Source organism: Sminthopsis crassicaudata, chromosome 5, assembly GCF_048593235.1.
Source record: "Sminthopsis crassicaudata isolate SCR6 chromosome 5, ASM4859323v1, whole genome shotgun sequence".
NCBI classification, from domain to species: Eukaryota; Metazoa; Chordata; class Mammalia; order Dasyuromorphia; family Dasyuridae; genus Sminthopsis; species Sminthopsis crassicaudata.
The window spans coordinates 265,780,847-265,793,777 of record NC_133621.1 but is presented as its reverse complement, the minus strand read 5'-3'; the positions used below and the strand labels follow the sequence as shown (position 1 = coordinate 265,793,777).

The window sequence follows — 12,931 nt, the reverse complement described above, 5'->3', positions numbered from 1 at the left end:
ATTTAAACAAATTTTGAAATAGTATTTTATTCCAAATGTATAAAGTAGATGTGATAGATTTAGATGTACTATTATTTTCTTATGTTGGCACAGCAGTCTGAGTGAGTCACAACTTCTCAGTGTTCTTGGTAACTCTTTTAAAATTCTAAGTAGAGAAGATGCCAATTTGCATTTGTGAGAGAATTCTCATCTGGGACTTTCCTATACCAAAAAAATAACCAAGGGTCTCAACCCTTACCCTGTTCATAATACCTCTGAAACAACTATATATTTATACATACTCATCACTGTTTATAAGAATATATGATATATTTATTTTTAAAATTAATTCCATTTCCTCAATAGTTTGACCAAAGAATATTTTCTGATGGTGCTCTGGTCATCTATTTGTTTCTGTCTATAATTAAGGGAAATTGATAAAATATCTGGTTTCATGTAGCAAATTTCAGAAAAATCAACTTTTTTTTTTTTTTTTTTTTTTTACAAATTAGGTATTAGATTATTGTTTTGTTACATAGATTTATGAAAGTGATGGGGAACATGTAAAAATGCAGATTAGACTTAAAAGTGTATCATGGATATATATGCATATATTTATTGTTTTCTTGAGTTCTGATTGCTAAACATTTATCAACACATCTCTATATAGGGTCATAGACCATAAAGTCTTTTTTTTTTTATGGTAAATTATTTTTATTATTATTTTTTAAATTTTATAATTATAATTTTTGACAGTATATATGCATGAGTAATTTTTTTATAACATTATCCCTTATATTCATTTTTCCAAATTTTCCCCTCCCTCCCTCTACTCCCTCCCCTAGATGACAGGCAATCCCATACATTTTACATGTGCCACAGTATAACCTAGATACAATATATGTGTGTAAATCCTATTTTCTTGTTGCACGATAAGTATTAGATTCCGAAGGTATAAGTAACCTGGGTAGATAAAGACAGCAGTGCTAACAATTTACATTCACTTCCCAATGTTCCTTCTCTGGGTGTAGTTGTTTCTGTCCATCATTGATCAACTGGAAGTGAGTTGGATCTTCTTTATGTTGAAGATATCCATTTCCATCAGAATACATCCTCATACAGTATTGTTGTTGAAGTGTATAGTGATCTTCTGGTTCTGCTCATTTCACTCAGCATCAGTTCATGTAAGTCTCTCCAAACCTTTCTGAATTCATCCTGCTGGTCATTTCTTACAGAGCAATAATATTCCATAACCTTCATATACCATAATTTATCCAACCATTCTCCAATTGATGGACATCCATTCATCTTCCAGTTTCTGGCCACTACGAAAAGAGCTGCCACAAACATTTTGGCACATACAGGTCTCTTTCCCCTCTTTAGTATTTCTTTGGGATATAAGCCCAATAGCAGCAATGCTGGATCAAAGGGTATGCACAGTTTGATAACTTTTTGGGCATAGTTCCAAATTGCTCTCCAGAATGGTTGGATTGAAAATATCAACTGTCATTAAATGTCAAAATTATACAGCTTCTTTCCTACCATTATGTGGAAAGAAAATATCAGTTAAACATAATTCTTACCCGAAGCCTTTCTTTATTTAACTGATCCATTAGATCATCAGTCTGTTGAACAATGATTTTCATTCTATTATATTTATCAGTCATCTTCTCCATTTCCTGCACTGATTCTTCCAGGTTCTTTCTCATTTCTTGATTTTGAATTTCAATTTTCTTATTCACTTCTGTTAAATTCTTTTAAAGATAAAAATCACAGAACGAGTAATGGATACCAATTTGGGAACACAGTAAAGGAATTTTAAATCTTATAGTGGAACTGTATTAATAAACTTTGGGCCTTTTGAATAATCACTAGAGAAAAGAACTCTATACAGGCATATAGTTTGAATGTAGATGGACATTTAACAATAAAAGAAAAAATTTAAAATTCATTGGGGTGGCCCTAATAGTACAAGTCTTAAAGTAAACCTAAATAAGGCAGGCAAAGGGGGTAAATGAAATATAACATTTATGAATTGACTTAATTCCTGTTTTTAAAGTGAGCTTTTTAAAAATGAGTGTAAAACCAATCTGACAGGTTCCTCCATACCACTGTGTAGGAGAAAAAATAAATTATAAACAATTCTTACCTGCAGGTCTCAAATTACTGAAAGTTCAAGAATATAAAGGCCAAATCAAATTCATTATAAAAAAAATCAGGAATATACCTTGAAATTTACTTTTAAAAAAGCCAAATAACATTTTTTTTTACCTGAATTTCATCCAGATACTGCACAAGTTCAAAATTTTTTTTAGACAATTGTAATTGATAATCACTATCTTCTCTTCTTCTGGACATAAGTGTTTCCTTTTGTGAATCTATTTGTTTCCTATAGTCAATGATATCTTGACGAAGCTGTTCATTCTATATATAAACCAAAATTCCCCAACACTTATTAAAATTCCTTACAATAAAATTATTATCTAAATAATGTCCCAATTGCTTTTCTTTAAATTCCCATATTTTCTAAATCCTTAACTCCTCACTTTTTTTTTCAGATGTTTATTCTCCAAAAGAGTATGATAAAAAATTAATGGAAAAAAGAAATCAATGTTTAAACTAAAAGAAAAAAAGATAAATAAAACATTAAATGTGCTACTCTAATAACAAGAAATGAAATATTATTAGTTAATAAAGAAAAAAAGTAAAATGTGACCATCTACCTTAAAGACAGATTAAACAAATACTAAACAAAGATTAAAATATTTCCAAAATTTGGGAGACTTTAAGCAACTGTAACTTTTAACTGAGTAGATAAAATGAGTTAATAACAACATAAGTTTGGTCATATGTTTAGCCTGTTATCATAGAAATTACCATATAATAGTCAATCTGTAAGCATGACTTATTCATTTATTACTGAGTGTTGATAGTTACTTAATATCTCCATTTCTCACCTTATTTCTAAGTCTTTGACAAAAGTTCAAATTAAAAAACATATTAAGTTTGAAAAGAACAGGTGCTTAGAATGCATGTTTTGAAAACAATATGAGTTCACTGAGGTACACCTAACTATTAGCTTTGTAGGATCACTAACTAAATATACAACACTTTTCCATTTATTTATTTTACCAACCTTTTTCCTTAATTTGCTGTTTTCATTTTCTGCCTCTTCATTACGAAGAGCCAACTAGAAAAATTAAAAAGAAAAGCACTTATAAAACAAAAATTAATAGAAGCAATTTCATTATGAAAATTATAGTAGTAATGCCTTATTAAACTGAAATAAAATCCTCCATTATAAAAGTCAATTCTTACATTGTGACTTATTCTATAATGAAATTCTATCTGAAATATGAATATTGAACTGAACCTTTTGGAAACTACTTAGGAATTAGATCAACAAGCATAAGAACTGGAAAGACAGGGGGAAATCTATCTATCTATCTATTTTTTTTTTGCTAGGGAAATTAAAATAAATAACTGACATGGTTAGTTTTTTTAGTTTAATTTTTTTTTTTTTAGTTTAAGAACTACTGTTATCTGCTAAATCTCAAATACTTTTACTCTGAATAATTATTAAGGAAATAGCATTACTTAAAAGGATATTATTTTTTCAATGACATGTCTTCCCTTACAGTATTATATCAACTAAATGAGAAAATTGTTATGATTATAACAACAGTGAATCTTATTTTCTCATTCTCTAGAAGCCTCCATTATAGACTCTAGAGAATAAGAAAATATTCCTACTCAACACTTCTTTTTTTCTTTCTCTCTGACCAGAGACCAGATCCCAGGTACTCATGCCAATGTGCTGCTAGCCCAACTGGAATCCATGAATTAGCTACTAAGTGAAAACATCTGGAAAGGACAAAAGTCATGAGTCACTATGGTTAGTGGTGTATATGTCATGACCAAGATGTTATAGGGTAGGGAAGAGGAATATTTTTGTAATCAATCATGTGATTTCAACTCTCCAAAAGAATGGTAAAACACAGACGGGTCTAGGATCTAGACAAATCACAGTATAAGAGGGAAGCACAAAGCTCAACAACACCTTAAGCAAATATAATACTACAAGTGAGTTCTCCTTTACAATAGTAAATTGCATGGTTAATGGTCATCAGTAAAACCACATACCCTTTAGTCACTTACATAGTAAATAAAGTGCTTTACAAATATGGTCTCATTGTATCCTTATAAAATCCCAGGGGACATGAGGCTCTCCATCTTACCAATGAAGATAATAAAGCAATGAGTTAATAAACTTGCTTGAGAGTCCCATGGCTAGCTGTAATGCCACAGTCTACTTGAACAGCCCTATCTCAGTTATTCTCAGTTATCATACCACCCTTCCTTCTTGATGATCAGAATAATTGATAAAAGGTCTTATATTTTAGAATTTCAGATGCTGCTCCCTATCCCAAACTATTAGAATATCAGATAACTTTCTCATCTCTGGTCCCTCCCCATTATGTCATTCACATCTGCTCCCCATTATATCATTATTTCTGTCATTCTATAAAGAATCTATATACCTCACATTTGATGCTGAATTCTTGGAGACAATAGTCTCATTCAGCCCTGGGACCAAATCATAGATCCATTTGGTCGCAGTAAATCTCTCCCTTTTAAATAAATTATTAAATACTCTCTAATCTCTATCTTGCTTTTATTTTGTAATATCTGGGTGGGAAGCCGCCAAAATGTAATGCCAGAGAAACGGAGGCAAGATAGACTATTATCTGATATTCTAAATATAAGATATTTTATCCTCATCAATTATTCTGATGATTAAGAAGGGTGATATGATAGCCTGAGGTTTGGGGCAGAATAACTGAAGAAGGGCAGTTCAAGGAGACTGTGGCATTACATAGCCAGGTTCTGAAGCAGGAAGACTCAGGTCTTCCCAATGCCAAGACCACCCAATATACTTATTTTTAAAATAACGATCAGTTTTCTTTGCACGTACCCTTGTCTCTCAAGGGAATCATCAAAATATCATACTTAAATGCCAAGGAAAGCCAAACTTCAGAGAAACAAAGAATAGGAATGGAAGGCTCCTTACTTGTTCATTGACTTTTTTCTCTTTTTCCATCTCTTTTTCCAAATCCTCTAATTCTCTGTGCTCTTGCTCCAGTTGTTTTTCTAGCTGATGAATTTCATCTCGTAGAAACCATTTATCCCGACCTCCTGCAGATTGCTGTGCCATCTTAAAACAAAATAAAAATGTATTTATCTAAATATAATTTCAGAGAATGAGTAGTCAAATATAATGGCAAATCAGATTTTATTTGATTAATCAAAGAATTTCAAAACCTGTAATGATAGAAATTAAGAAAAAGAGTAATTTAAAATTTTAACCTATTTTAGTGACTATACTTAAACTCATATTGATTTAGCAGACTTTTAATAATTTTCTTTAGTAGTATTTTATTTTTCCAAATACATGCAAAGATAGTTTTCAACATATACTTTTGCAAAATCTTGTGTTCCAAAGTGTTCTCCCTTTTCTCCCCTTACCTCCTCCCCCAAACAGTAAGCAATCCAATATATGTTAAGCATATGCAATACTTCTGAACATTATTTCTGTATTTGTCATGTTGCATAAAAAAAAATCACACCAAAAGTAGAAAAAAAACAAGAGAAAAAAAATCAAGCAAATAAACAACAGTCACAACAACAAAAGGGGAGAATTCTATGCGTTGATCCATATTCAGTCTCCATGGTTCTCCCTCTGGATGTGGATAGCACTTTCCATCACAAGTCTATTGGAATTAGCACTTTTCTAAAGGCTCTAAATAAAGACTTTGCTTAAAGGCTACTATTTTTCAAACTGCAAGAAAAAATCAAATTAGTTCCATGAATAAAGAAGTAATAATGGCAAATTTGTATGCTTTACAATATGTATCAGCTTCAAAAAAGAAATTTAAAAAATCAAGATAAGTCAAACCCAATTACAGGCTAAAAAGAATGATTCTCAGTATTCTAGAATCAATCAATACAGGTATTATATTTGTGCTTAATCTTACTCATCTGTCTGTAGGTGCTAACACAATTTTGACTGACAATGAAGGTTGCTCTCTCAAAAGAAACTTATTTTGCTAAATATGAATACAATGAGATTTATGAAATTTCCCAATCAAGAATAACAGATTTCATATTACTGATAAAGATGTGACTAACATAATTGCATGGCAGACATACCTCAAGCTCACTTTCCAGTTTCATAACTTTAGTTTTTAACTGATTTTCTGTTGAAAGAAACCAGAACATTCATTTGACTTCACTGAATTTACTAAGAAGTACATTTTTTTAAAATTAAAGCTTTTTATTTACAAAACATATGCAGGGGTAATTTTTCAACATTGATCCTTGCAAAACTTTCTGTTCCAAATTTCCCCTCCTTTCCCCATCCTCTCCCCTAGATGGCAGGTAGTTCAATACATGTTAAATATGTTAAAATATATATTAAATCCAATATATTGTAGATATATTTATAGTTATCTTGCTGCACAAGAAAAATCGGATCAAGAAGAAAAAAAAAACCTGAGAAAGAAAACAAAAAGAAAGCAAACAACATCAGAAAGAATAAAAATGCTATGTTGTGGTCTACACTCAGTTTCCACAGTCCTCTCTCTAGGTGTAGATGGCTCTCTTCACCACTGAACAACTGGAACTGGTTTGAATCATCTAAGAAATAAATTTTAAAGTCTATTTCTCTGTTATCAGAAAAATACAGATTTTTTTTTTCAATCAGATGAAAAGTATGGGAAAAGTTGCTAATATGAGTTAGCAACATAGTAGGTACTCAACCACAAAGCTCAGTCAAATTGCATATGCACATTTTCTGACCTAATTAGGGTCAGCTTAATTAGAGCTGTTTCTTTGTGGAATCTGGGAAATCCCTCCCTCATTATTCAAAGCCTCCTTATTCATTTTAAACTTTTGTCCCAGGTACTCACCAAATTTGGCTTGTTCTTCTCCAGCTTTTCCCACTTCTTCTAAAGTTAATTCCACTTCTTGGGCTTTCATCTATACATGCAAAGGGATGCAACATGATTTGTTATCCATCTTAGAAGGATCATCTTTGACATTTTACTCTACCCCCATAAATGATAAGTAACTACTAAGCTGCAGAGATAATTCCTTTGTGATATTGCTCAGATTCATCATACTCCTTTTCCTTCTCAAACTACTACATCTTCTACAAGCCTCAGCATTTCCAACCAGGTCATTGCAATAGTCTTTGAACAGATGATCTGATTCCTGTCAGAGTCCTCTCATCCTGATCTGGATACATATATCAGGATATATTAATATTTCACAGCTATTTCTGCCTTTCTGACATCTGAGGAACTTACATAACAAAAGAAGAATCTGAGCAAAAAGAAAATTTTTCAGGCAGGCTGAAGTTGAGAAGAACCATGCAGGCTTTTCCTAAGCTTTTATCAGGGCAAAATATGATGACATAGAGGAAGTAAATTTCTATTGAAATTTTGCATGAATTTGCCTCCAAATATTAGAGAGAGCTGAAAAACAGTTTACATGCACTCTTACAACAGCATTGAATATTTTTGACAGACCTTATTTACTAAAATGAAAGGAGATTATAGAGAAAAATATATATATATATGTATATATGTCACAATAGGCCATATTTGAATACTTTTTTCTTTTTGCTAGGCCTGGGGCCAAGGGCCTGGGCAGAAATTTCATCAGCTTTCTCTTTGGCAGGTGGTCAGAAGACTATAGCTAAGTCTCTACAGTAAAGTATAACTCTTCCCTCTTCTGCACACTCCAATATTCTCAGTAAATCCACAAACACCTATTTATCAATTACTATTTAAAATGCACTGAATTAAAGGTTAAAGATATAAAAAATAGCAAAAATAGTCCCTGCTTTCAGGAAGCTGGCATTTCAAGAAACAGCCAAGCCAACAATTTACAGCAACTATAGGTAGGTAGACCTATTAATTGATCTGTCAATCTGTTTGTCTATTTGAACATGATAAATGGAAGGTAATCTCAGAGCAAAGGAAAGACCTTTTGTAGAAGAGAAGTTTGAACTGGGTCTCAAAAGAAGCCAGAGGTATCCAATAAGCAGAAGTAGAGGGGAGGGGAAGGAAATGGGGGATGGTGAATATTCCAGATATGGAGAACAGTCACTGAAAGGACATGGGAATAGTAGCAAGAATTCCAGTAGTGCTGACTTAACCATATAGAGGAAAGTATAGCATAAGAAAACTGGTGACATAGAGAGCAGCAGTTTGATTGGGAAGCATTTTAAAGTCAAATTAGAAAATTTTTTATATTTCTCCTTTCTTCTTGTTTGTTGATTGGGGTTGTTAAATCATGCATCACTGTATAAACTTGATTCCTGGGAGTTAAGGATTTATAATGTAATTCTTTCCCCTTTGTAGAAGTATATTTAGAATTTGTATTAGAAATTAATTATCTATTCATAGAAGTTATGAGTTTGTGAGCAAATTGTATTGCAATGGAAATTATCCTAGAAGCAATTCTCATTAAATTCCTCAGTCTTTTGAAAAGGGCTGTGTGAGTGTGTGTGTGTATGTATGTACACATGGGTGAAGATGTAGGTGGGTGTGTGGGTGTGGGCGTGTGAGAGAGAGATGGAGAGATTGAGAGAGAGAGAAATCCAATCCACTTGAAGACTGTATAAACCAAATACAAAAGATCCAAATGTACACTTTAGAGAGGAGTCAAAATAAAACTAAACCCCCTTCTCCACAGAAGTGTTCATCATATTAGTCTCTTGTTACTGTATTATAGCCACTTCACAACTGTCAAATTAATCTTCCTTCAGCAAAGCTCTGAAAGACAACATAAGGCATTACATGATAATGACTTCCTAATTAAAGTAATCTTGTAAATTAAGGTAATTATGCCACAATAATAACTGACATTTATAAACCATTTGAATTATTACAATATGCTTTACATATATGATCTTATTTGATCTTCTCAACAACCCTATGGGATGGGCCCTAAATATAAGCTATGAGATGGAAATTCTGCTTGATACAAACCTTCATTAAAGATTGAGTGATTCGGAAAAGATGGACCACATTTTTTTGATTTTCATCTTTTAGGTCTTTTACTTCAACCTATGTAAACAAAGTAGCCACCATTATTCATTATTCCTTTTTTTTTTTAAACAAATTAATTGAAACTTTTAAAGCAAAAATACACAATAAAATAGTAGTTTTTGATTGAGCACATAATATTCTGGTGCTAGTACTCCCTCACTTCTTCCCTGAGGAAGAAGGTATGTTTTATTATCAGTTAATGGGAATTATTTTCTGTACAAAACTTAAGTCAACCAAATATAATACTAAAAAGATCTTTCCATTTCTAACAATTCAAAAGTCCAAGACTTTTTAGAGTATTTTACTTTAACCTTGAATATTTTAATATATTTTTTAAAATACCTTAGAGAGAGACACCAGTAAATCTTCTGCTAATTCTTCTTGACAAATCAAGTCATCTGGGTTAACTCTCCATAATGTTTTCCAATCCAAAGGCATTTTTACTTCTTTCACTGTTCTCTAGGGACCTAAAACAACATACATATGTCATCATATCCACAGTAAATACACGATTTCCTAAGAGTCATATCTGAAGGGATGAAGTTCTATGATATGCTGGTAACCTTAACACAAACAAAAAAACAAAAAACAAAAAACAAAAACAAAAACAGCAAAATGACTAAAATTTACTAAAATAAAATTAAGAGATCTGATAGAATTAGAAGCAGTTGGACACAGTGGAAAGAATGCTGTATTTCAAGTCAGAGGACCTGGCTTCAAATCTTGGCTTTGCCATTTGCCACCTGTTCTACCCTGGCTAAGTAATTTAACCTATTTGGGACTTAATTTCTCAGTTGTGGAATGAGGAAGTTGGACTGAGTGACAAAATCTTTTTTAACTCTGAATCTCTTTCTATTGTAGATGTGTGCTTACTATCACAGTGATTTGAACAAAGAGGCCAATTAGATTTATACTCTCAAATTCCAAAAGGAAAAACTATGAGCAATGACAATTACTGGCAAAAAGGTGAATTGTTAAGGAAAAAATTCTAAATGACAAAGTATAGCAGCAACAAGCAAGAAAATGGTGCAAATAGCTAGACACATTATTTGCAGTAAAAATTTAACACCCACAGAATACCTAACAACACATGGCCAGCTAGAATTAGATTAGAAATCCACATCTTTCATGGATTAACAGACAACAAAACATCCCAATTCTACGGACTTCCAAACGTCCTAGAGACCTCCACCAATATAAACACTGGAATATGAATCTCATCACAGATCAAACTGTTGCCTACAATATCCCAAATAAAATACTTATTCATAAAAGTTTTTAATAGATGCCGTCGTTATAAATACTCATAATCTCTAAATACATGAAACAACCTTGTCGAGTAGGAGTTATTAGTACACCGATTTTACAGATGGAAAAACTGAAGCTCGGGGCAACAATTTACAGGATTCTTCCTAAAGTGAACCTTTTTTTGTACTCCCATCTGTTGCCTCTTTCCAAATGTTGTCCCATGGGGCAGTTACATCTTGAGGGTAAAAAAAGACGTTAAGAAGATTCCTTATCAGGAGCCGCGGGGAAGTCCCAGTACATCCCCAGAAGAACCATTGCTAGACATGTGGGGGTGGGGAGAGTGCGTGCGCTCCTCACGTGTTTGGGGTGATTGCAACCGCACGCTGCCCTCTGCCGCTGCCCTCGCCAGTGGCGGCCTGAGGCAGGAGGAGAACCAAGTCCACCCACCCCCCACCCCGACCTTTGGCGGAAAAGCGGATACAGAAGCAATTAGATGATCTACAACGTGCGCCTCCTGCCCAGTGCTCAGCAGGACCTGCAGGAGATGACCTGTTCTATTGGCAAGCAACTACTATGGGACCTCCTGACAGCGCATATCAAGGTGGAGTCTTCTTTCTCACTGCACATTTTCCCAACAGACTATTCTTTGAAGCCACCAATATAAATAGCAATAGAAGTATTTGTCTTGAAATCCTGAGGTCATAGTAGATACCAGCTCTATCAAAACTTTTGTGGTCCATATGTTCACTACTTTGTGATCCAAATCCGGATGATTCCTTAGTACCAGATATTGCACAGATATATAAATCAGACAAGGAAAAAATTGTTCATGCGAGAGAAAACACTCAGTAAATTCTATTTTTTCCCTAATATTAAAAAAGTAAATAGAGCACCGTTTACAATTCCAGTGAACCCTGAAACATTTTGATTTTTACCCATCTGAAATGTATTTCTGGAGCAAGACAAAACAAACTTCCAAAGATAACCTTAAGACTAAGATGAGAGTAATCATCCTTTTGTGATATTTATTATGTTTTTTTTTTTCATCCACAATGCAAATGTAAATGTAAAGCAACCAAATAACTTTTTGCTGACAATATATGGTTTTACATGAGACACTGTATGTATTTGTCTAAGATGTCAATCTAATTTTTTTTATTGTATAAACTAAATTGTATTTTATTTGCCCTGTAAGTAAACTCATTTGACATTCTGCACTTCCTGGGAGTTTTTTATCTTTTCCAATTTGCCTTTCAGGAAGTTACTCTTTTGCATAACTTCTCTTTACTTACCCATTTTTCTTCTAGCTCTCTTTTAAGATTTTTAATAGTCTCTTCTAGGAGAGCCTTTGTGTTGGGGACCAACAATTGTCTGGAAACTGTCTGCTATCAGTCTCCTCGGGATTGAAAACCTGCTCTCTTTCTGTACAGAAGCTATGGATAAATCTTTTGATTTTTTTACTTATTTTTTAAAAGCCTGTAGGGTCTGCCTTCAGGGCCAGGAGGTTACCAGCTTTCTCTGCAGAACAGGGATAAGTGTATGGATGGTAGCTGTCCTGCCAAATGGCTGTTACAAAGAGTGGTGAGGTAGGGGAGTTCTCTGGGAAAGAGTTCCCCACCGGAAGTGACTCGGGTCTGCATGGCTGAGCTGCAGAAGTGCCCTGCAAAGAACCCTGTGGTGCGGTTTAGTGACTGCCCTGGGGCTAGAGACTAGGTAGTGAAAGTGTCACTACCCCAAGCCAACACTGGCTGTGTGTATAAGCAGTTGCCCAACAAATTCCTGCATAGCACCAGAAGTGTCTCTGCCCAGGGAAGCACAGCTGCACTGCAGATATTCTATTGCCCCAGACCAAGCCCCCCACTGTGCATATTAGAGTCTGCGGGCTGCACCCCCCCCTTCCCCCATGCACATTAGTGACTGTCCACTAGAGCAGATTGTCGCTACACAGCTGTGCTGTGATCTGTGCAGAGTCACTTATGGTTTTGGTTGGGTATAGCCAGATCTTGTTGGGTTCTGGCATTTTTACATTATCCTCTACCTTTGGCTTTAATTTTTCTGCCGGTCTACTGCTTTGTAATCAAGGCAGAGCAGTCAGCCTGTGGCAGTCATTTCTATAACTCTTCTAGCCACAGAGGTCACCCCCACCCCTGGTACATTCCAGATGCTAGTCTCTCCTATTTCCTTGATAGTGCTGATCTGCTCTGGCCACTCAAGACAAACCTGTCCTGGCGGTCTTCCAGATTATCTTCGAATAGTATGTTGTTGTACTTCTAATCTTCGTGGATTTTACCAGTCAAGCACTATTTTTGAGGCTGAATTTAATAATTGTTCATGAGGAGATAAGAGGAACTTAGAAAGTCACGTGTGCCTTCTCCACCATCTTGGCTCTGCCCCCTGGCAGCTCTTTTTTGTAATGGCAAGAAACTGGAAACTGAGTGGATGGCCATCAATTGGAAAATGGCTGAATAAATTATGGTATAGGAATGTTATGGAATATTATTGTTCTGTAAGAAACAACAAGTAGAATGATTTTAGAGAGGTCTGGAGAGTGAACTGAATCCTTATTCACAGCAACAAGATTATACAAT

The 12,931-nt window shown here is 34.2% G+C and overlaps 2 protein-coding genes across 2 annotated transcripts in view; one reads left to right on the top strand and one right to left on the bottom strand.

Moving 5' to 3' along the window:
- Window positions 1-9,533, bottom strand: part of LOC141543982 (centrosomal protein of 290 kDa-like) — a 95,468-nt gene extending 85,935 nt beyond the window's left edge. The window contains exons 1-9 of the mRNA XM_074269632.1: window positions 9,438-9,533; window positions 9,036-9,113; window positions 6,948-7,017; window positions 6,190-6,236; window positions 5,051-5,194; window positions 3,116-3,169; window positions 2,526-2,546; window positions 2,251-2,403; window positions 1,563-1,733 (exon numbers count right to left, since the gene is read on the bottom strand). Of these exons, the coding sequence (XP_074125733.1) occupies window positions 1,563-1,733; window positions 2,251-2,403; window positions 2,526-2,546; window positions 3,116-3,169; window positions 5,051-5,194; window positions 6,190-6,236; window positions 6,948-7,017; window positions 9,036-9,113; window positions 9,438-9,533 (834 nt within the window). The remainder of the gene's footprint in view (window positions 1-1,562; window positions 1,734-2,250; window positions 2,404-2,525; window positions 2,547-3,115; window positions 3,170-5,050; window positions 5,195-6,189; window positions 6,237-6,947; window positions 7,018-9,035; window positions 9,114-9,437) is intronic.
- An 883-nt stretch (window positions 9,534-10,416) lies between these two features.
- Window positions 10,417-11,195, top strand: LOC141543981 (ubiquitin-conjugating enzyme E2 D1-like). Its single transcript, XM_074269631.1, is given in 2 exon segments — window positions 10,417-10,526; window positions 10,769-11,195. Coding segments are annotated over 2 exon segments (537 nt in total).
- Window positions 11,196-12,931: the final 1,736 nt, after the last annotated feature.